This window comes from Choristoneura fumiferana, chromosome 12, assembly GCF_025370935.1.
Source record: "Choristoneura fumiferana chromosome 12, NRCan_CFum_1, whole genome shotgun sequence".
Lineage (NCBI taxonomy): Eukaryota > Metazoa > Arthropoda > Insecta > Lepidoptera > Tortricidae > Choristoneura > Choristoneura fumiferana.
In genome coordinates this window covers 12,785,004-12,806,199 of record NC_133483.1, presented here as the reverse complement: position 1 = coordinate 12,806,199, position 21,196 = coordinate 12,785,004, and the positions used below count along the sequence as shown (strand labels likewise).

The window sequence follows — 21,196 nt, the reverse complement described above, 5'->3', positions numbered from 1 at the left end:
ATTTGACAGTAACATTCACATTGTATCTGTGGTTTTTAATTAGTCAGTCATGTCATGTCATTCATTCAATCAGTCAGTAAATTCTAAACGCTTGGGGGGTAGAGTCTTCTCTCTCGAGCTTGTTCGTAGGCGGGAAATCGATCGATAAACTGTACTGGAGTAACACGGGTTACAAATAACATGAGCATTGTTTTAAAAATACACTCGTAGTAATTAGCTAACAATCCAGCGATAACCATGACGAAGCTTTTATTGCTTTGTTTTGCCGTATTTGTGACTGCGAATGCCGAATTTACATGGCGACATCATAATAATGAGGAGCTACCATTAATTTTGGAAGAAGTTCATCAAAAATGTCCGAACATATCGCGAGTTTACGCTCTGACCGAGCCATCTGTCCAAAATGTTCCTTTGTACGTTATCGAATTCTCCGATAAACCCGGGATTCATCAACCTTGTAAGTATTTTTTTTAATATAGGGTAATAAACTTAAAAGTTTAACCTTTGACATTATATGCTAAATAACAAGTGATATTAATTTGTTTAGATAAGCCTGAAGTAAAGTATATCGGGAATATCCACGGCAATGAGGTTTTGGGTCGCGAGTTGCTCCTTGGGCTGGCCCATTATTTATGCGACCAATATGTTAATCGTGATCGCCGCATCAGAGCTCTCATTCACAACACTCGCATCCACCTGATGCCTTCTATGAATCCCGATGGATGGCAACTGGCTACGGACACAGTAAGAATTAACAAAATATAATATAATATTTGTACTGCACTCAACTTTTAAGAGTACCCCCTTTTTACATTTTCTAAAATCATTTTAGGGAGCCAAGGACTATCTTATTGGACGCTATAATAACCATACGGTGGATTTAAACAGAAACTTTCCTGATCTGGATGCTATTACATTTGAGTTTGAGCGTCAAGGCATTAACCACAACAACCATTTGCTGCGGGATCTCACCAGATTGGCTGCTCCAGTAAGTGCTGATTGCCCATCCGATAAAAGCAATGAAATGAAGAGTATTGTACTGATATGGCCTGATAAGATTACAATAGGGCATACAATAGTTATTGATTTTGGTAAAAAAAGCTTAGTGTGAAAAATATGAGATCTTGATTTTAGCAATATAACTATTTTTTTATCATATAAGCAGTGCCGGTTTTAGCACTTCCAGCGCCTTGGGCGAGATTTCCACGGCACCCCCAAATTTTGGGAATTTTCTAGAAGGTATAGGCTTCAGGTGCCCCTTTAAGTCCAGCGCCCTACCCTAAAGCCGCTGCTGCATATAAGTATTTTGTCAGATAAATTTGGATTTATCTTGCTTTCCTAGTTAGCTTCAGTAAACTTTAGTAAGCTAGTTGAGAAAGCTCAAACTTTTCCAATAAAATACCATGGCAAAACATAATTCACTACATCTGTATTTTAAGTTTAGTTCACATATAGTTTTCTTTCTTTCATGAGTTTCTTAAGTTTATTGGCATATTTATGGAAACATATGGACAAAGTTAGTGTCATTAAGCTGAAAATTTTCAGAACTTTTTGATGAAACTACTGCAAGCTAAACAGTATTTTGATAAGCATTATAATTTCATTCCCACTTCACTGTGCTACTTGTAAAAAAATGTATAATAGTTTTTTATAATAATAGGCCTATTATTATAAAAAACTTTCTCCTTGCCATGGCTGGCTAAATACACATGATTGCATGTAAATATGTTTACATAATCAGCATTGAATGGGTTAAATTATATTTTTTTAGCTAGAGCCAGAAACTCGAGCCGTCATGAGGTGGATTATGTCCATTCCATTTGTGCTAAGTGCAGCAATACATGGTGGAGATTTAGTTGCAAACTACCCATATGACGAAAGCCGGAGTGGTGCTCCTGTGTCAGAATACTCTGCAAGTCCTGATGATGAAACATTTAGGTACAACTCAATTTGATATAAATCTTAATGATCTTAATTGAAATAAATGTGGGTATGTAAAATATGTATATTGTAACAGTTATCTCTGTCGGAAATGCAATGGTACCAAATAACTATAGGCTTGTTTTACAGTATCATTACTATATTATCATTACTGAACTTTGAGCAGGAAATATGATTGCATTTATACTGCACTAACACAAACTGCACTAATAAGATACAGTACCCTCGAGTAAGAAAAGGTTGAAGTATATACTTAAAAGTGCAAATACAAAGAATATAAAATGAAATTCTGTATATCTAGGTTATTTGATTTTTTACTTAGATTTTTTGTAATAATGTTTTTGTCCCAAAATCTGTAAAGCTCAGTTTAGACCTGTAAGAAAAATCGTGCAAGTAGCATTACATTGCTGCACTCTATTGATCACTTCAAACTCTTTCCCTTTACTGATTTTTTCTTCCTAATCTAAACTGGGCTAAAAGCTGCGTTTCCACCAATAATGTGCGAGGAGGTGTCGCCAGGAATGTGTTTTTCATTAACCAACAGAAACACTTCATTTACCTCGCCTCGCACAGCATAACTAGTGGAAACAGATGAGATTCTATTGGGTAATGAAAAACACATTCCTCACACATTATTTGTGGAAACGCAGCCTTAGAGTGACTATTTCATAAACCCATTTTAGCATGATGAGAAGCTGTCATTAAGGCCGCATGGTCAAGTCAGTGGGCAGTTGCGAGCGTGTTCTTTGTTGATTGCGTTGAGATGCTCGCCATATACTGCGCGGCATAGTCATCACCAGCCCCTGACCACAACAGTTACAAGTCCTACAAATCAACATAATTGTTAAGTTTCTCATAGAAAAAAGTGACAATTATGTGTGTTTGTAACATTTGTAATGCATGGCGTTCATTGAGTAGACAACAGGCTAGGCAGCGCTAATGCTGATGGCGCGCTGCTGTGGCATAAACTACCAATGCCTATTTTGAACATGAAACTACCGTGAGACTCACGTATATTAAATGATATTGTAACGGATAACTCACGTCTTAAACCGAGGTTAGCTCGACATGTTGACACGCGACTCAGCGGCTGCCGCAACACGCACACTCGCTCACTCACGCGTCTGTGCGTGTTGCGGCAGCCGCCGAGTCGCGTGCTCCTGAGAAGGGCTACGAGATAGCCCGAAACATGTCGAGCTAAACTCGGTTTAAGACGTGAGTTATCCGTTACAATATCATTTAATACCAACTGCCTATCCTGCAATCGAACCAATGCACAGTTGTAACGTTTATGGTACAGGGGCCTAGCCGCACACCCAATGAATAGAGAAAATGCTCGCGCTGTTGCCTGCTGGCATTCAGTTCCGGGTCTAACATTTGATATTGAGATCATAACATCACCCTTAAGTTTTGGGCAACCATTTTTTGTACAGGAATTTGGCACTGGCATACGCTGAGGCCCACGCGGATATGGCGTCCCCGAGCCGGCCAGGCTGCCACACTACTAGCTCTGATGAGTCCTCTACTTTCAATTTCGGGAAACAGGGCGGAGTTACGAACGGTGCTGCTTGGTACAGCTTGAAAGGAGGTAAGTCAATTTCTCAAGTTTTGCAGTTGGGTACCTATAGGTATATTTCACGGAGTCCTAACTTGTTTCTGCTGGAAAATACTAAATAATAATAAATTTAATCTTAAAATAATTCTTACTAGCTTTTGCCGGCAACTTTGTTTGACAAAAGTACATCGCTATCCCGCTCCCGCGGGAACTAAGCAATTTTTGGGGAGTAAATATATCCTATGACCTTCCCGGAGTCTTAAGCTGTCTCTATAGCCTATATACGTCTAACTTGGTTCAGCGGTTCTTTTCTCAGATCAAGAGGGCTTGGGAAATAGTTCCCACACGGCAGTGCGGATTGGAACTTCGCACACACCATTGAATCGCTTCGCAGGTTTTTTCAGGTTTCCTCACGATGTTTTCCTTCACCGCAAAGCTCGTGGTAAATTCAAATGTAATTCCGCACATGAATTTCGAAAAACTCAGAGGTGCGAGCCAGGTTCGAATACGACCTCTGCTTAGAGGCGATTGGTCAAACCACTAGGCCACCACGGCTTCTTACAGAAGACTTTTCAGACATACTTACTAAATACACAAAGTTACTTTCACACGGCGTTTGTATGGAGGCTTCCACACAAAGAACCTTTTACCTTTCAGGCCTATCGGTGTCTGTCGACGGTACTGATAGATACAAAGGCAGCAATGCAAAAGTAGCGAACACAGTGCTGTTTCCAGATTTTCTTAAATGTCATCGTGTAGAATCCAGTACGTTAGGTTAGGTTAGTTTAATATCAACTTTGAAGAAATAACTAAGTATTTCAGAAATAAATTACTTTATGGAAAATGAAAATTCTAGAAAACGATACATTCGGGCATATGAAATTCGGGCAAACGATAGAGAACCGTAAAATACGTACTTTATATGTAACAACAACTATTTACTTCAGCAGAACACATTATCTCGACATTTTTTACCCATTTTAGGAAGTGAACTGTACGTACGTAATGGATTGCCGTACATTGTTTGACATTTGCTGTGACTTGTTAGCCATGAGATGACGATGTGAACTGGTTTGGTAATGCTAATTCGAGCTACCTCGTCCGTCCTCTGTTTTTACAAACTCGTAGAATGATCTTAAATTTTAACAATGAGTGTGTGACCTTGTATGACATGCTTTACAAGATTTAAGTAAGTTACATGTGACGTTACATAACTTATTGTTCTGGTATTCGTCTCAGATTCTTATGTAGGTATGCGGATACATACAAAAACGAATTCAAGTTAGAGAGTTTTCTAGTGCTAAAGAAACGTAATTAGCATTTATTTTTAGAGAATAGAATTTGCGTCTCTAATATTTCTTTAGCGAATAAACTGTGAAAATTTCAGGCATGCAAGATTTCAACTACCTGGCGACAAATGCTTTTGAAGTGACTCTCGAATTGGGTTGTGAAAAGTATCCCGATGCTAGTAAATTGGAGAATGAATGGGTGAGGAACCGTGAGGCATTGTTGGCGTATTTGTGGAAAGCCCATACTGGAGTCAAGGGGATTGTGAGCGACGATTCTGGGTTCATCCAGAACGCTGTCATCTCTGTGGTCAACATTACTGGACCCATCCCTCGGCCCATAAGACACGACGTTACCACCGGTGAGTGAATAAATTGGGGAATGTAACTATTTACTAAAGTAAGTTTGTACGGAACCCTCGATGCTCGGGTCAGACACGCATTTGACCGATTTTTTAGTTACTTTTAAGTATGTCCCACTGTACTAGGGCTCTGTTTCTCAAAGCTTACAAGTCTAATAATATTAGCGTTATCTATTAATGTTTAGTGTTGTCTCGTAAATTGAATGAGAAAATAAAACAAAACATTAATTTATTATTATTAGGCTTCGAAAAACAGCACAGTGAGTTTAAGTGGTGTTTTATTCTGTGTGTAGCCGTAAATTAGGGGATGTTAAAGACACAATAAAATACAGGAAAAAGTCTATTTGGCGCTTAAAGGTCGCAGTGGAGTGAATCTGTGAACAGTTTAGCTTCACACGCTTTAGTTACGTCAGCAGTTATCCCATTATGTATTAGGTACTTATAGGTACTAAACGAGTGCTAGATGTTACGTGCGCTTGAATGTAATACTTATTGAGTGCTTAAGCAATTAATAAAAAAATAAAATAAAAAATATTTGTTGCCACATCTTAAATTATTTACCTAAATTTGAATAAACAATAAACAATGAGTTATTTAATTTGTTCAACTGAACCCAAGGAATTTATTCCCACTATTTCTTATTAAAAAAATCCGTTAAGGCTTCAGATTTTGCTTTATGGTCTTGCATAAGGTACGAGCAGCCTAATAGTGTCGAAGTTCAATCTTATAATATAATGTAAACAGCAATTGATATAAGTAGGTATTGTTTATTTTTCATAAAAAAATCTTTGTGATGTTTCAAAACAAAGCTAAAGTATAATAGGTCAGGTGGTACTTGTCGGTTTCTTATAAAAACTCCGCTATTGTCGATGATGCAATCTATTTATAATGCAACCGTCATTGTCATTCCCTTCGCTGGACTAATTGAAGGAGATTGTTCCCTCCGTCTAACTCAATTACAGGCAGAACTGACCAAGCATTTCCTACGCGCTGTGTCAACGCGTAGTTCTTTTTAGGAAGCCACAAAAGTAGCGAACGTTCGTAAATAAAAAATGAATCAGCGTTTAAAGTATTTATCCTATTAATAGAGATATCAAGCTTTGACGGTTTTTTTGATTGTAAGTTAATTGGTGTGGCTCGCACTTTTTAAATTGGCTTCAGTTAACGCAGAACTGATTTATTAGCATGCAATTTAAAAACCGCAGAATGTGCAGAATTAATTATGTGCATGGACTTGTTATGATCACGCGAGATCAACCTACGTGATATTAAAAAGCTAGTTTATATAAAGGAAGGAAACTCTTTACAATCATTTAATAGATATGTACCTAAAGATAATTTATAATTGTCGCGAACGATGCATTTAAAGACATTTTAAAACACTACTTAACTCGTCTATGTATTTCAAAAACAATATAAAAATTAATCACCTACTAAATGATTTTCGCTGGCGCAATCCTACTGATTGACATTTAAATCATTCTTTAATGTCGATTCTCTTTATACGTTTTTTTAAAGAAACATGTGAATGCCACTGAAGTGTCTCAGATATAGCGGCTTATTTTCTTGCATATGATATAGTACTTAAAATTAACGTAACACGACCTGAGGGAACTAGGTAGGCCAGTCAAATCTTAAAAAATAAACCTTTAAAACGTAAAACGTGATATAGAGCTGTATTTTGAATTGATCTGCATTTTATTTGGATGCATTAGGAGTGTGAGATTTTTTAAATTTTTATAAGACTCAAGTTTTGACGTTAAATTTGAATGAAAGTAGGTATATTAAATTTGGAACAATTTTCGCGCCTCCACAGCACCTCATGTTTCATAGTTTATGAGTTACGGAGCTTTAAAAAAAATGCCCTTTTTAAAATACATATTGTAATTATAATTTTTGCTATTGTTACCACAACCGCACAAGCAAGAGTAAATTCTAAGAAATACCCCCCCTAAGACGTCATATATTTTTGCAAGCTATCCGCTGTGGCGGATATTAATGCAGGCACAGCGATTTGATTCGGTCTCCTGATCAGGTGCATTTGGCGACTACTACCGTCTGTTGACGCCGGGCCACTACGAGGTGACGGCCAGCCATCCCGGCTACTTCCCCGTGTCGCGGGTGGTCACCGTGCCGCACGTGCAGTCGGCCGCACACGTGCTCAACTTTAAGCTGGAGGTAAGTATCTGGGCAAGCTCGTCAGACTCGTAAACATGCATTTTCTAAGACCAAATTAGATCGATTGTTCATCCCCGAAAACCCTTAAATACAAAATTCCATCGAAATAGTTACAGCCGTCTCAAACTTGTCACGAAATTTCACGATAATCTGTTGACAAATGCGATCTGTAGAGGAGAAAAGCTGGACATCCGAACAGCTGGACAGTAGACCATACGAAAGCTGAAATAAATAAGAGGAATGTGTTTTCATAGATTTAACTAAATTTGGCTGTACAAACCAGCGAAGCAGTTCAATGGTGTGTGTGTGCGTGCGTGCGTGCGTGCGTGCGTGTGTGTGTGAAGTTCCCAATCCGCACTGGGCCGCCGTGGGAACTACGGCCCAAGCCCTCTCATTGTGAGAGGAAGCCTGTACTCGGCAGTGGGACATAATATAGGCTGGGATGATGAACTAAATTTGGTATGGTCATTAAACATGGCTACTGAATTCAAATTCAAATTTCTTTATTCACATAATATATAATCATGCCTTCATGCCTGACCCTTCCCAGAAGTGACCCATTTTTTTTTTAGTAGCCTATATAGTGTCCCACTGCCAATAATTTATGTGTTTAAATTGCGCGCCCGTATTCGATCACAAAAATTTATATAGGTATGTGCCATATTTCAACAGTAGATTTGGTATGAAGGAATCCCCCAGTCAGCCCAGGGGGCATGAGTCTGTCTTAATCGGTTTTTAAACAAAAACATTGGTAGGTATGTTTCTCTGATTAAAAAGGTTTTAATAATATCCACCTATCGCTAATATTTAAGAAACTCAATAAATAGGTGGCAAACGTGGTCGACTTCTACAAATATTTATTATAATCTTGATACACGACAAGTGAAGTGTAGGTATAGGTAAGTACAATCTTATTTAATGTGGCGTTAATATAAATAAATATGTATCAACCTCGGTACTAAATTTATATATAGGTATGACGGCTTACGCACGACTTAGCTTCGGCATAAATCGATTCGCCTGCGTCATTGTAATACCTAAATATTCATCCCGCCTACATTCTATGGCGTTGCTTATAACGACAGATTTACATAGGTTCCAACCCACCTATCGTATAATACCTGTAGGTAGATGTGTGACATTCTATTAAATAATTAATTGTGTGAAATGTACCTAAGCACACTGACTGCTGAAAGCCTTAGTTTTCTTAATTAACTTATTGTTTTGCGCGAATATGTTAATTAAATATTGAACTTGCTGCATACAACCTCTACGCCAGGTGTGTTATTCAGAGCAATTGGTCTTATTCTAACATTTCCAATAGAGATCTTACCGTCCTGTACTATATCTATGTTTTGTATATATCGGTGATAGCTCTCCATCAGGTGACCCGTCTGCTCGTTTTCCCCCTCTTATATGAAAAAAAATATATATCGTTTATTAATGGCATCAGCAGGGCTACTACGAAACCCGAAACACGAAGTTCGTGTCGTGCGGTCCCTCTACTCTTATACTATTCAATACAAGAGCGAGAGGGACGGTACGACCCTGCTGTCCCTCCTTAACTTCTTATCTTATTACACATTTTAATTCTAACCAGTACGCGTGTGCCTGAAGCTTTTATGCCCTCTAAAACGTCAATGTGCTAGGCCTTCTGTTCCAATGAAATGTCCAAAAACTTTTATTTTATTTATTCCATTTAAGCCAGTTTAGCCATATTCCACCTGTTAAAATCCTCAATGCTCAATGCTCCAATTATTGTATAATAATATTATACGCCCACAAACCTCTTTTGTTTAGTAAACTGAATGTTTGTGTTTTTCTCAGCCTACAACGAGCTGGTTCGACGATGAGACCTCGTTCGGTCTGTATCCCCACGGGCTTCGTGAAGGTCAACCGCGGATTTACAAGCGATCGCTATATGAGAAAGTCGCCAAGACTCTCCTAGAGCAAAAGGACAACCAGAAGCAATAAAAACGGACCAGGAACCACGCGAAGTGACAAGGACAAGTTTTCACGTAGTATCAACTGGTTCATATTATAATATAAAGTTTACCTGCCCAGTGTACTTCTGTAGTGGGCAAAGAAATATGTCCTTATTGATCTCAGAACTTACAATTCCTGTTTTATGTTGTCGCTTCGCGTATGCATGCTTGACGAATTTAAAAGCAGATCGGAGATACATTCCCATTTTTTTTAAAGATATTTTTTTGAAACTTTTTTAGTTGGTAACAATCTTGAATACTGTAGAAACGTCCCGCTGTCATTTTGTTTACTATATTATTTAATCATATAATTGTAACAGTTACGACAGTCGCGCCAGATAAACTTTTGAGATTTTGAGTATTTTAAAGTAATGTACCTAATTTGTATGGGGCGCGGAGGTTAATATTTTTATTTTTATTTTCGGAGCTTTACCTTCATCTTTTAAATTTGTCCCAACAACTTGGCTTACCAAGTCAATCTTCAAAAATATGGAAACGATCTATTAATTGTATGCCCTGAAATTAACATAGAAATGAAAAGTGTTAATAAAATTAGCCCTCATTTATATTAGACAAAAGTTAAATAAAAAATTAAGAATTTTAATAGGTAAACAGCAATTAATTTTAGTTTATAATAGCATGATGTGACCTGTAGCTTATTATTTTTATTGTAGGAAAAAATATTTACAGAACCAGTTACGGTCAGGTACTGTTATGTATGAGTTCACTGGAGTGCCATAAGTATAGTATCAATTTGAAGTTCATTTATTAGTATTTCTATATTCAAACAAGACCCAGTAGTGATGTCACAAAGATTTAGATCCTATATAGTTTTAAGATGTTTATTGTTGTATGTTACCATAAATAAATATTTTCTAGTCCAACGTTTAGTACTTCCTCTTGTATATAAAGCTCCTGAGTAGGTAGGTGAAAAACTTAAGAAGGTGACCTGTTGTATGTAGTAGCATGTAGTAGTAAGGCGTCCGTATAGATAAGTCGACGTTCCATATTTGAAAAATGACTTAAGTCCCATACCAATTCTGTGCACTACTACATACAATACAACAGGTCACCTTCTTAAGCTTTTTACCTATAGCGTATATTCATGTACCTGTCAAGTTGAATGCAGATCCTTCGCAGTAGTATTTATTTAAAAATTTACGGTAAAATAATTTTATGGACAAAAAATTGGCAGCTAAAATTTTAACATTGAAATTATATGTTAATATCTATAGTCTGTACGAAACTCATGAAATTAGAACTATTAGATAATTTAAATTGAAACAATTATATACGACCACTTGTAATCAATTTTAATATTGTGTGAAACCATTCTTGTATTTTGTAGGTTAATAATAATATTTATGTAAAATCAAATACACAAGTGTTTAACACTTGAATAAAATATAAGATATCGTGTGAATATTTATTTTATTTGTGTCACAATAGATAAAACAAGAGGAAATATCTATGTCTCTGTACCTTATTGAAGTGCTCACATGCGCATTTATACCTATTTATGCACACTTAGAAATCTTGGCGATTATTGCTCGTAGCTTCTATTCCAAAAAGTAATAATTTCTGAACTGGTAGCATAATTATAATGTTGCGATAGCGGTTCGTCGTATACATTCTTCAAACTAGTAAAAAAATGTTTTCATGATTCTTTGTTGTCGGTCAAATTTTTTGCTATACGAGGTGTTCACCGAAAACCAGAAAGTAGTTAAAATCGAGAGTAGAATCGATTAGGTACACTAAGTACGTCTTAATTCAGGTTTTGTCTGTGTTTAAAAAACCCTTTTTTATTGTGCCCAATTTAAATGCATACACATTAACTTTTGTAACGAGGTTGCATACCTACTATGTATTTAGATTTAGATAATTGAATACTGGCAGTTTTGCTGGCTGTCAGTTTGATTTTCTTCTAAAAACGCCGAAGCGTAACTGACAAGTACGAATTTTATTATAGTGCCATCTTGGTGCCATCCACGAAGACGCTTGATTTTGTCAAAATTAGACATTAATGACATTGTAATAAGAACCAAGGCACGCGTCATCATCGTCAATGACCCTACGTATAGTTAGCTAGCTACATATTAGTAATCTGTGCGTATAGTGTAAAGTTAGCAAGTAGAATTACTGACTTAACGAAACGGTTTTTTTTTAAATAATGAAGGTATATAATATGCACATAGTATAAATGCAATCAATTAACTTAAAATAAAAAAATAATTTTGGTGTGTATGAGGTTTCTGTTATTTTGTTAACACCTCGTTTATACATATACGTCTGATTTCATATCACGTTGATTTAGGGTTAGTTTTAATATTCTTGGAATTGTTCCACACAGCTTCATCATTACAGGAGATACCAAAACTCAAACAACAGGCAGTGTTAAGAGTTTTATTGTCACACACATTCATTGTTTTGACACAAATACTTAATACATAGCACACAAAATAGATAAAGTATCAAAGGCTTTATTTTAGATAAGGAAGGCAGAATTGAGCTTACATACGGCTACGACATTTATGTACCTACCAATAGATATCCAAACACGCAAACTAAGTATATATTTCTTCATACCACAATATTTGAACATAATATATAGATCGAATTCAATACAGGAAGTAAGTCGTCTTTGTACAATTCATTGACTGTAAAGCTTTTATAATTACGATTTGCCCTAATAGAAGAAGTGTTCCCAACACATGTATTATTTATTATGTACTACACGTATTTACCTGCTTAAATGAACACGCTCCCAATCAAAGGCATTTAACACTACACATTTTGCACACCTATGTGCAAATTTTTAACCTCTTCACCGCCAGTCATCCAGTCGTGACAGCCAATGGAATGCCTCACACGCCACGGACATCTATAAATGACCAACATTCAACTCGAAATTAATCCTTCTGCAATGAAATTAAAAACCAAGTTGATTTGTCGCTGGTTTTTCTGTGGCGGTGGCGTACAGAGCACGTCACTTATTTTTTTTTGTGGTGGCGAAGAGGTTTAACTATAAATTAACATCAATGCATTCATTCATTGATAACAAATAGTTTACAAATAGTTTTTACCTATTGCATTTGTGATCGCTTTTATACATAATCTCACACACACTTTAAAATTTGCTGGACATTTCAAAACAGGCAAAAATCACACTTTTAGTTACTGAGGAAGTTAATTCTATTTATCTATATAATATTATCACTAGTTAGTTCACAGTGTATGATGTGGTACATTTTAAATACACGCCCATTCACAGGGATGCATTGTTATCCTAATTTACAAATAACTTACCTAATAATTACAATTACTAACTATACTGGTGTATTTCTCTATCTTATTAAGTTTTAAGTACAACCATACCGTTAATCAATTTAGCAAGCACCTTATACACAAAATTATGAGATAGTTTTGGACGGATTCGTTGCGTATTTCGTTTTTTTTCGAAAAATTGTGGTTGTCATGTACCGAAATATCATTAAGTCCTTTAAGGTAGGTACATAGAAACAAAATGGCACAAGATAAATTCATTTGAACATATGGATATGTATTCTATCTAGCTTAGGTAACTTTACGGACTAAAGCAAAGGTATATTGTTAGGTTGTTTGTGAATCATGATACTGTTCCGACACAACCATGATATTGTTCCGACACAATTATTGCTTTAAAAAAAATACATAATAATTTTAAATTAAGTAATAATTCGATTATCTACTTTTCAACTACTCAAAACTTCATAGTTCACTATAAGTTCCTCCGGTATCGTTAGGTCTCCATTTTGCTGAAAAACAAATAGAAGTCATGAGATGAGACTGAAAACTTCGAATATTAATTGCAATTATGGTTTAGAAAGTCAAGGACTCTGAAAGACTATTGGAGATCGATGACATGTAAAGCTGGTTAAGATTAATTTGGTGATGTTGGTTAATAGTTAAATCCATAAATGTTTTATGTGGATGCGAAAAATTTCCAGTTTCTGCATGAACACTTAATATAAGCATATAGACACAGCTATGTTCCACGTGAGTTACCTAATGCCTATTCCGATGTGTGCCGGAGTGCCGGCTGCCCGGCCGCGATTGTACTATCGCGTAATGGTCGCTGTTGTCCGACACAGACCTGCAATTCAAATAATGTTTAACGCGTTGAGATTTTGAATAAAATTAGACCAATGACTCATATTAAGTTGTTGGTACTCATGGGCATTCGTAATCATTTCCCATCACATGACCCGCATGCTCGTTTGCCTCCCTCTCAAATAAAAAAAAAACAGTAAATCTTTCTTCAAATCACAAGTCTACAGTTAAATGAGGCACAAATTCCATGCTGTAAATCTTTTAGATGCCTTATTTTACAAACATAAAATCACGCCTCTTTTCCAACGGGGTAGGCATAGACTACATCCTTCCACTTGCTACGATCCTGGCATACAACTCTCGCTTTCTCTTTATCCAAATATCATGGCTAGTGCCGGTCTAAAATATTTGAACAAAGTTGACTTTTTAGGGTTCCGTACCTCGAAAGGAAAAAACGGAACCCTTATAGGATCACTTTGTTGACCGTCCGTCCGTCCGTCTGTCAAGACCCTTTTTCTCAGGAACGCATGGAGGTATCAAGCTGAAATTTATATCAAATACTCAGGTCTACTGTCCCTTGGAGTTGTGAAAAAATCAAACTTCTAAGCCAACGCAATCAAAAGATACAGCCGTTTATGCTGCAAATTTCCGCAAATTTTCGAAACTCCCAACGCAAATGAATCAAAACCTAAAGGGTATTTCCCGTGAACTCAGAATCTTGAAATTTGGTACGAAGCAACGTCTTATAGCACAGATAAAGGAAAAATTGCGAAAACCGTAAATTTTTAGTTACATCATTATAATAAAATTATTTTTAATAATTTTAAAGTTACTACCTACAGGTTTGTACGGAACCCTCGGTGCGCGAGTCCGACTCGCTCTTAGCCGGTTTTTTTATGTACTGGAATAATGTACGTAAAAAAATTACAGGAGAATTGCCTGAACGGCTTCTAGAAAAGTATGGTACCTACCTTTGTTTGCCGTGCCTTTGATTTACACGACTTGGCGGGGGCACTACCGTGCCCCCAGATAATGGAATATTTGTTCAAAAAATACCATGAAATGTTAGTATGTTATTACAAAAACCAACAATAATGCGGAAAATATTGGTCGTGCTGTTTATTTTAGAAACAGTAATCAGACGCGCATTACCTTGCGGAGTGTATGGTGGAGGATGGATATCTGCTACCGTACTGGCTGCCGTGCCAGCTCCGGTATGGATCGTAGTCCTCCACTACTGATGGATCCTTCTCGATCACCTGAGAACGTGACGATCATTTGCTTTAGATTTAGATAAATAAACAAGCTCCTGAAAATTTAAATTAATCGATTGATGGGACAGTCGCAGGTTTTAGTCGATTGCCCAAACGCCACAAAAAATACTGACTCGTTTCAAAGACGTTTCTTAAACGCCCGAGCACACATTCGTTGCCAAACAAAACGAGTGTTCTACTTACTTACCAGTAAACGTTAAAATAAACCAAAACCACCTACATTATTTTTCTCCAGATCCTTTTCAAATTTACAATACAATACAATACAATAACTCTTTATTGAATACTAACACATAGTAAGCAGTACCTACAGAAAATACCGGTATATAGAGGTTTTTAAGGTAAGCAATACGCAACTGCGGCGAGTTCATTAAATAGCACCAACGAACAATATCCCACTAATATTATAAATGCGAAAGTTTGTCAGTCTGTTTGTCTGTTTGTTTATTTGTTTGTTTGTTACTTCGTCACGTCTAAACCACTGAACTGAATATACATAGGGACGGAGTCGTTGGTAACGGCTAGTAATAAATAATTATTCGTATTGCTATTCACTCACATCAGTCCTCGCACAGGAGCAAGTCATGGCGGTACAGAGGAAGCAGTTGATGAGTAGCATGACGACGAACATGACGCCGAGAGCGATGGCCAGGTACAGCAGCCACGGGGGGTGGATGCCGCCCTCGGTACAGCTCAGTGCGGCTACTGCGGAGTTTGCAATCGTTGAAATGGCAACAGTAGTACATGGTACTGTGCTACATGGGCTGCTAGAGCTTAAGCCCGGTTTCCACCGCGAGCTTCCATCGATCAACTTCATAGAGGTCCGGTGTAAGTACTTCCATGCAGCCGATCGTTGTACGTTAAACTAAGTCATGAGTCCACTCCACTCGCGGTGTTAATTGGGCTTTAGGCTGTGAAGTAGCGTCGGCTGCTTCTGTGCAAGTGAAGCATATTTAAGCTGAACCTGGTCCTTTTGTCACAGTGCATGGAATTGGTGCATAGGACTTAATTAGTACCTACATAATAAATTATAGTGAGATTAAGTTTAAGCTCCATTTTTATTTCGTCACTTCTTTGAAAAAATCTCGTATCTAAAATCAATATGTCAACAAAATTGAACCTTGACGTAATGTCTACAAAGTTCACTCAGAAAAATTATCTATTTCGAGCTACGAGTTTTTTAAAAAGTAGTGACGATTTGCATTATGTGTGCGTGTCGTGTTCTATCTACTGTGTGTGGAGTTTGAATACTGTGGCAAAGGCTGCCTTCATCTGCTAAGATCTATTGAGGGAAGTAAAATGTAGTTAGGTGATTATTATATTACAGCCTGTTTCACCAAATTTAATCCTGATATCATATTGCATTGTTACCTATTCGATATTTATACATATAGTATTGTTCTTAATATCGTAAAAAATACACATAGATAGTTAAGATTTACGAGAAGTGACGTAGGTAAACTCCAATTCAATAGAATCTGACAAACCTGTAGACACTTCCAGCCTACTAATATAGACACCGGGCTGCCTAAGGCTTTGTGATGTGACTATTATTCTTTTTTGATTCCTTTTATATGATAATTGCAACAACAGGGACATATATAATCAAGTGTGCCCACGATAGGGTGTCTTAAATATGTAGAAAATTGTCAGATTCTATTGAATTGTACTTTAGGTACATACCTGCGCTGTCGTTAGGGTCAAGAACGAACACTCCCGTGGAAGCAGTGACTGTGGTCTCATCCTCACCGACTACGCCCACGCCGTCGTCGACTGTACAGTCTTGAACTGGACAGTTCCCTAGAAAAATACGAGAAAGGTTTTCATCAGTTAATTAGGTACTATTTTACTAGATAAGGTAGGTACATTATCAACATATTTTAGGATTCGTAAATTAAACTAAGCATAAGTGCCGCAACAAAGAACTGCGCAGCAATGATTTACAAACGTTTTTTCTTGCCTTTTGCGCTAGGAAAATGACGGGAGTTAAGTATAGTAACTTTAAACATCCTTGGTAGGTAGGTATTTATGCGATCTTAGGATAGAAAGGGCCCCAACCTACACTGGGTCGCATGGGATCTACAACCCGAGCTCTCTCATTCTGCGAGGAGGCCTGTGCCCAGCTGTGTGACATTTAGAAGTCGATGATATGATGTGAGAACGGGGAAATCGAGGAAACCACGAATATCGAACCATTAGTATCAAGTTTTTGATCATTTGGCGAAATCTTACAAATAGAAAGTGTAAAGATTAGACTCAAAGTTGTTAATAAGCATTTAAAAGAGAACTTGCTAATTGACGTTGATGGGAGTACTTTGACCTACGCAAGTCGTGAATATTTGACCGCCACCTGCAGTGCAGGTGCGCTAAATTGATGGAGTTAAAAGTAGGTCAGCTGTGGTAAAGGTATGTAGGTAGGTATAATTTATAAACATTGGCTTAAAAATAAAATTTCCGTAGGTACCTATCACCAATTTCGGAAACAGCCAAAGTATAAGGATAATTAGTATGTATTTAAGTAGTATTAGGTATATGCTATCTTAGCACGCAAAGGATTTTCAGGCGGTCGCCTCCGTTTCGATGTAAATTATAAGTAACTGGGCACTTAGCAGTTTTTTATGCCTTCGGTGGAAAACTGATTGTAGCTGGTTATAACCAGCTAAACTTTAGTTTAAATAGGTTAGTCGAGTTTCATTCATAAGTGGGTGATCCATGGGCGATTCGGCCGGTGCATTATATGCGCGAACAGCCAACGAGCCAAAATGCAGCAGAGGTTTTATTGGCACTCCATGACGGCTTATACTTCTGGATCGTCGGCCCACTGTATGCCACCCGCGTTGTTTCTCGTCAATGGATCATCCAAAAGTATCGTATCCCTTCATTGTACCTTTACAGACAGATATATCGCACTGAAAGTTGATCTGCGACGAGTCAGGAAATCTAAACATGTTCGGGATGAATAGTTCCGCTGCTCCGCTTTCTGACCTCACCACCACGGACTGCTGCTTTATTGGGCATCTGAAAAGTCATGTGGAATTTTGATTTTACGCCATATTTTATATTGTTGCCAAAGCCAAAAGGATCAAACCAAACAGAAGCGTCTTGCATTACGACTGTAATTTAAATTCATTCGTTACTATCAAGGAAAGTAGGTAAAGTTATTAGGCAATTATTTCAAATTCCCCTTGTAATAGAACAATTAAAACGCCATTCAGGTACCTTTATATCACATTTTATCACGAAAAGATCACTAAAAGGGAATTATAAGAAATTAATCGACAGTAAAAGCGCCGACCTTTCGCTCGATATTGGTTTCTAAATAAATTGGGCTGGTAGGTAGTTAAACTATTTAAGGCGTAAAATTATGCTCAATCCATTTTGTATTTATTTAAAAATTCTATAGGATGTCTGTAAGAAGTAACTAACCCTCGTTTGTCCAATAAGTCGACGGTGTTATTCTTCATATTGAAAGCGAAACAACTCTTCATTTTGATGCCATGAGCTCCTATAACACAAATGAGAAAATAAAAAATATTTTTATAAGAAACCTACCCACGGTGGCATGTAATAATTATATGTAGTGGAATATACCTAGTCGTTAGTGCTAGTAACAATAACAAACTATCGAATATTCCATACACAGTCCCCGACTGGGGATCGACTAAGCTTTGTAGTCGGGTTCTCTAACCACTCGGCTTCGGTCGTCCTATGAAAATGTAATGAGTAGGTACTTTCTGCAGCAATTGTTTGTCTTTGAGAGAGTATTTTACCATCAGGTTTGCTCATTTCAGCACGCAGCGTATACGGCAGGTTGAAGGCGGCGTTCATTACTTTTTTTCCATTGTCGTTCAGCATTCGTAGAGACACGAGTGAAGTTTCGTTCCTGGAAAACAAAAGAAGGTAAATGTATAATTATTCATTCTGAAAATACTTATACCATAATACAGATAGTTTTCGTAGCATTTGCAGTGGTCTCATTTCGTCCTTGTGTCCATGTGAAACTTGCTCCTAAAGCGTTAATGTCTTTAAAGTTCAAGAACACTGAGTTGTTGACATGGTACAGTCCCTGTTTGCCTGATGCCCTTGTTTCTTCGTAAACTACGACAATTACCCAATTAAGTTTAAATGTTATGAAAGGTATAATTTTAAAGGTCTATTATATGTACTTCCTGTCCCTTGTATTTCATGAAAGTTATAGCGCTAAAAAGGTACAATTGTACATAAAAAAAATCAAAATTTTTGAATGAAAAAGTTAAATTTGGCAAGTTATAATTTGTGGCACGTTGTTCTTACCTAGCGTTCCTGAAGCCCGCCTTCCCGCACGTGATGACGTAAAACTTATCGTCTGCTAACTCCAGGGTCCGATGCACGCGGACCGCAAAAGGCAGAGAGCGCTCGTCCGTGCGCTGAAATACGACCAATGTGATAATAAAGTTCTCAATCTTGGTTATCACTCAAGCAATCAGAGTAAAATGGCTTTTTACTATTTTTAGGGTTCCGCAGTCAAAATAGCAGAAACAGAACGCTTATAATTTCACCATGTCTGTCTGTCTTGTAGCGCGTAGCGCAGACATTTCTAACTGTATTTTCTTCCAGCTCTAGCTGTAATTTGACATCAAGTCAACAAGTGATGGAATAAATACCATTTATCGAATCAGGGATTTGCATTTGCGAAATATTAAGCTTTAATCTCCTCACCGCTCAGTGATGTAACATAAAAAATGTTGAAAAAAAACATGAAAAAAACTTAGTAACCTTGTTTTTTTTTTTCAGAAATAAAATCAATAGGAATTTAATTATTTTATTGAGGTATGTTTTCTAATTTCTAACATTTTACTAAAATAACAAATCGAATTAAGTACTAATGAATCAATTAAAAAAAAAATATATATTTTAGCCTGTATTATGTCCCACTGCTGGGCAAAGGCCTCCCCTTTTCTCCGCCACTCTTCCCTGTCCTGGGCATGCCAATCGAGTTGAATCAATTACTTAAACAAAAATTTAATCTTCCTCTGTATCAATGTCAGTAGCCAACTACGTTCAAACAAACATATACCGAACGGGGATTTCCCGTGCGCAGATTGAATGTTGCCAATATATTCATGTAAACTTGGTAGGTACTATTGAACCAAAACGGTATGGTAGATTTATGATTAAAAAAAAAAACTAGTAGTTATTAACTGTTAAGTATTAATCTTTCACGGAAACTGCCTTTTTAATTTTAAATTCTGTACTCTTGAAAAAAAACATGTTCCAGAAAAAAAAGTGTTTTTTTCATGTTCTTTTTCAAAGTTTTTTTTCACGATAGAAAAAAAAACGGTTTTTTTGCAACACTATCTCCGCTTCCTCTTTTCTCAGCTATATTTATGCATCTTTTTGTTACGTGACAAAATTCACCATAGTAACGCATAATAACGAATATTAAAGAAAAATTGTCACAGCTAAATAGCGGCGGGTTTTACAAGTTGAAGAGTAATAATGGATAAAAACATAATATAATTTTTTGTCACACGGAACTCTACGCTGCGTGGCTTGCGTGTGATCCCACACGTACTTGACTGATTTTTTTTCTACTTACACTGCTTTTGTGGAAATCACAACAAGATTACTAATCGAGTGTTTTATAGCCCATGGATGGCTAAAAAATTCAGAACTACCTGTCACCACCACGTTAAAGATTCTGCAGGTAGAGTCACTGCACAGTCACGCGTTTTTAAGGTTTACATATTAGGTATGGCATCACACCATGCACCACCATACCCTGTGTATATTATGCTGTGTACAGCTTAAATAAAGCCACGTGTAGTTAAAATCACCTGGCAAAAACATTGACGGTATGAGTAGGATAGGTACATTTTCCCCAAAAAGAATGATCGATCGATAGTCATTTTTAACGTGTTCAAAAAGCTTAAACCAAAGGCTTAAACAAAAGAAAATGACAGTCACGTTGTTTCAATTACATTAAGTCATTGACCGGTTCCCTGCAGGGCCCTGGAGTAAAAAAATATCAATGGATCTCCAGCTAAAGGGGCTTATTTGACGGTTAATCAAGCTTTGTCAATGATGTTCACACCAAAAGGCCAATGACGTAAAACTTGTAGGTAATTTTGATCGTACTAAAACTCTTCGATACCTAAACCAAGTTAATGAATCAAATAATAACAGTATATGTATATAATAATAATAATATATGTATTTAAGTATGTATCTATCTAAATAATTATATTTATCCGTTGCTTAGTACCCATAACACAAGCTTTGCTATAAGCTTACTTTGGGACTAGGTTAATTGGTGTTAATTATCCCGTTATATTTATTTATATTTTTTTATTGTTTTGGCAAAGCGATAAAGATTTCGAAAGCCAATGAGGGCTATCGTTTTTTGTCTTACTACATGGCGCCACTGTTGCGTGAGGTTTTTAAGTGTGGCTTTCAAAGTGTAACAACAGTGTTACGGGCGTGAAAACAAAGTTTAGATTAAAATCATATTAAATACATCTTGAAACCGTACCATACGAGTAAAAAT

General features: G+C 36.9%; 2 protein-coding genes across 3 annotated transcripts in view; one reads left to right on the top strand and one right to left on the bottom strand.

The window, feature by feature from the left end:
• The first annotated feature begins 76 nt into the window (after positions 1–76).
• Positions 77–10,730, top strand: LOC141433373 (carboxypeptidase E-like). Its single transcript, XM_074095390.1, has 8 exons — positions 77–457; positions 548–744; positions 833–988; positions 1,772–1,938; positions 3,375–3,529; positions 4,884–5,144; positions 7,180–7,322; positions 9,150–10,730. Exons 1-8 carry the CDS (start codon positions 238–240, stop codon positions 9,294–9,296), a joined length of 1,446 nt encoding a protein of 481 aa, XP_073951491.1. The 5' UTR covers positions 77–237; the 3' UTR covers positions 9,297–10,730.
• Positions 10,731–11,696: 966 nt separating this feature from the next.
• The window catches only part of LOC141433374 (uncharacterized), a 31,755-nt gene continuing 22,255 nt past the window's right edge, over positions 11,697–21,196 (bottom strand). Inside the window, exons 4-12 of one of the 2 annotated variants that reach the window (XM_074095391.1) lie at positions 18,964–19,076; positions 18,441–18,553; positions 18,097–18,175; positions 17,558–17,688; positions 16,354–16,470; positions 15,230–15,375; positions 14,549–14,655; positions 13,352–13,439; positions 11,697–13,101 (exon numbers count right to left, since the gene is read on the bottom strand). In XM_074095391.1, the coding sequence (XP_073951492.1) occupies positions 13,352–13,439; positions 14,549–14,655; positions 15,230–15,375; positions 16,354–16,470; positions 17,558–17,688; positions 18,097–18,175; positions 18,441–18,553; positions 18,964–19,076 (894 nt within the window). In that variant the 3' untranslated portion in view covers positions 11,697–13,101. The remainder of the gene's footprint in view (positions 13,102–13,351; positions 13,440–14,548; positions 14,656–15,229; positions 15,376–16,353; positions 16,471–17,557; positions 17,689–18,096; positions 18,176–18,440; positions 18,554–18,963; positions 19,077–21,196) is intronic. The other variant, XM_074095392.1, reaches the window with a different exon arrangement.

Bases quoted from the DNA above. Each gene is read 5' to 3' on its own strand.
- LOC141433373 (XM_074095390.1), top strand. From the start codon at position 238: ATGACGAAGCTTTTATTGCTTTGTTTTGCCGTATTTGTGACTGCGAAT. The intron at 989-1,771 runs GTAAGTGCTGAT...ATATTTTTTTAG, and splicing joins TCACCAGATTGGCTGCTCCA to CTAGAGCCAGAAACTCGAGC. The intron at 5,145-7,179 runs GTGAGTGAATAA...TCTCCTGATCAG, and splicing joins AAGACACGACGTTACCACCG to GTGCATTTGGCGACTACTAC.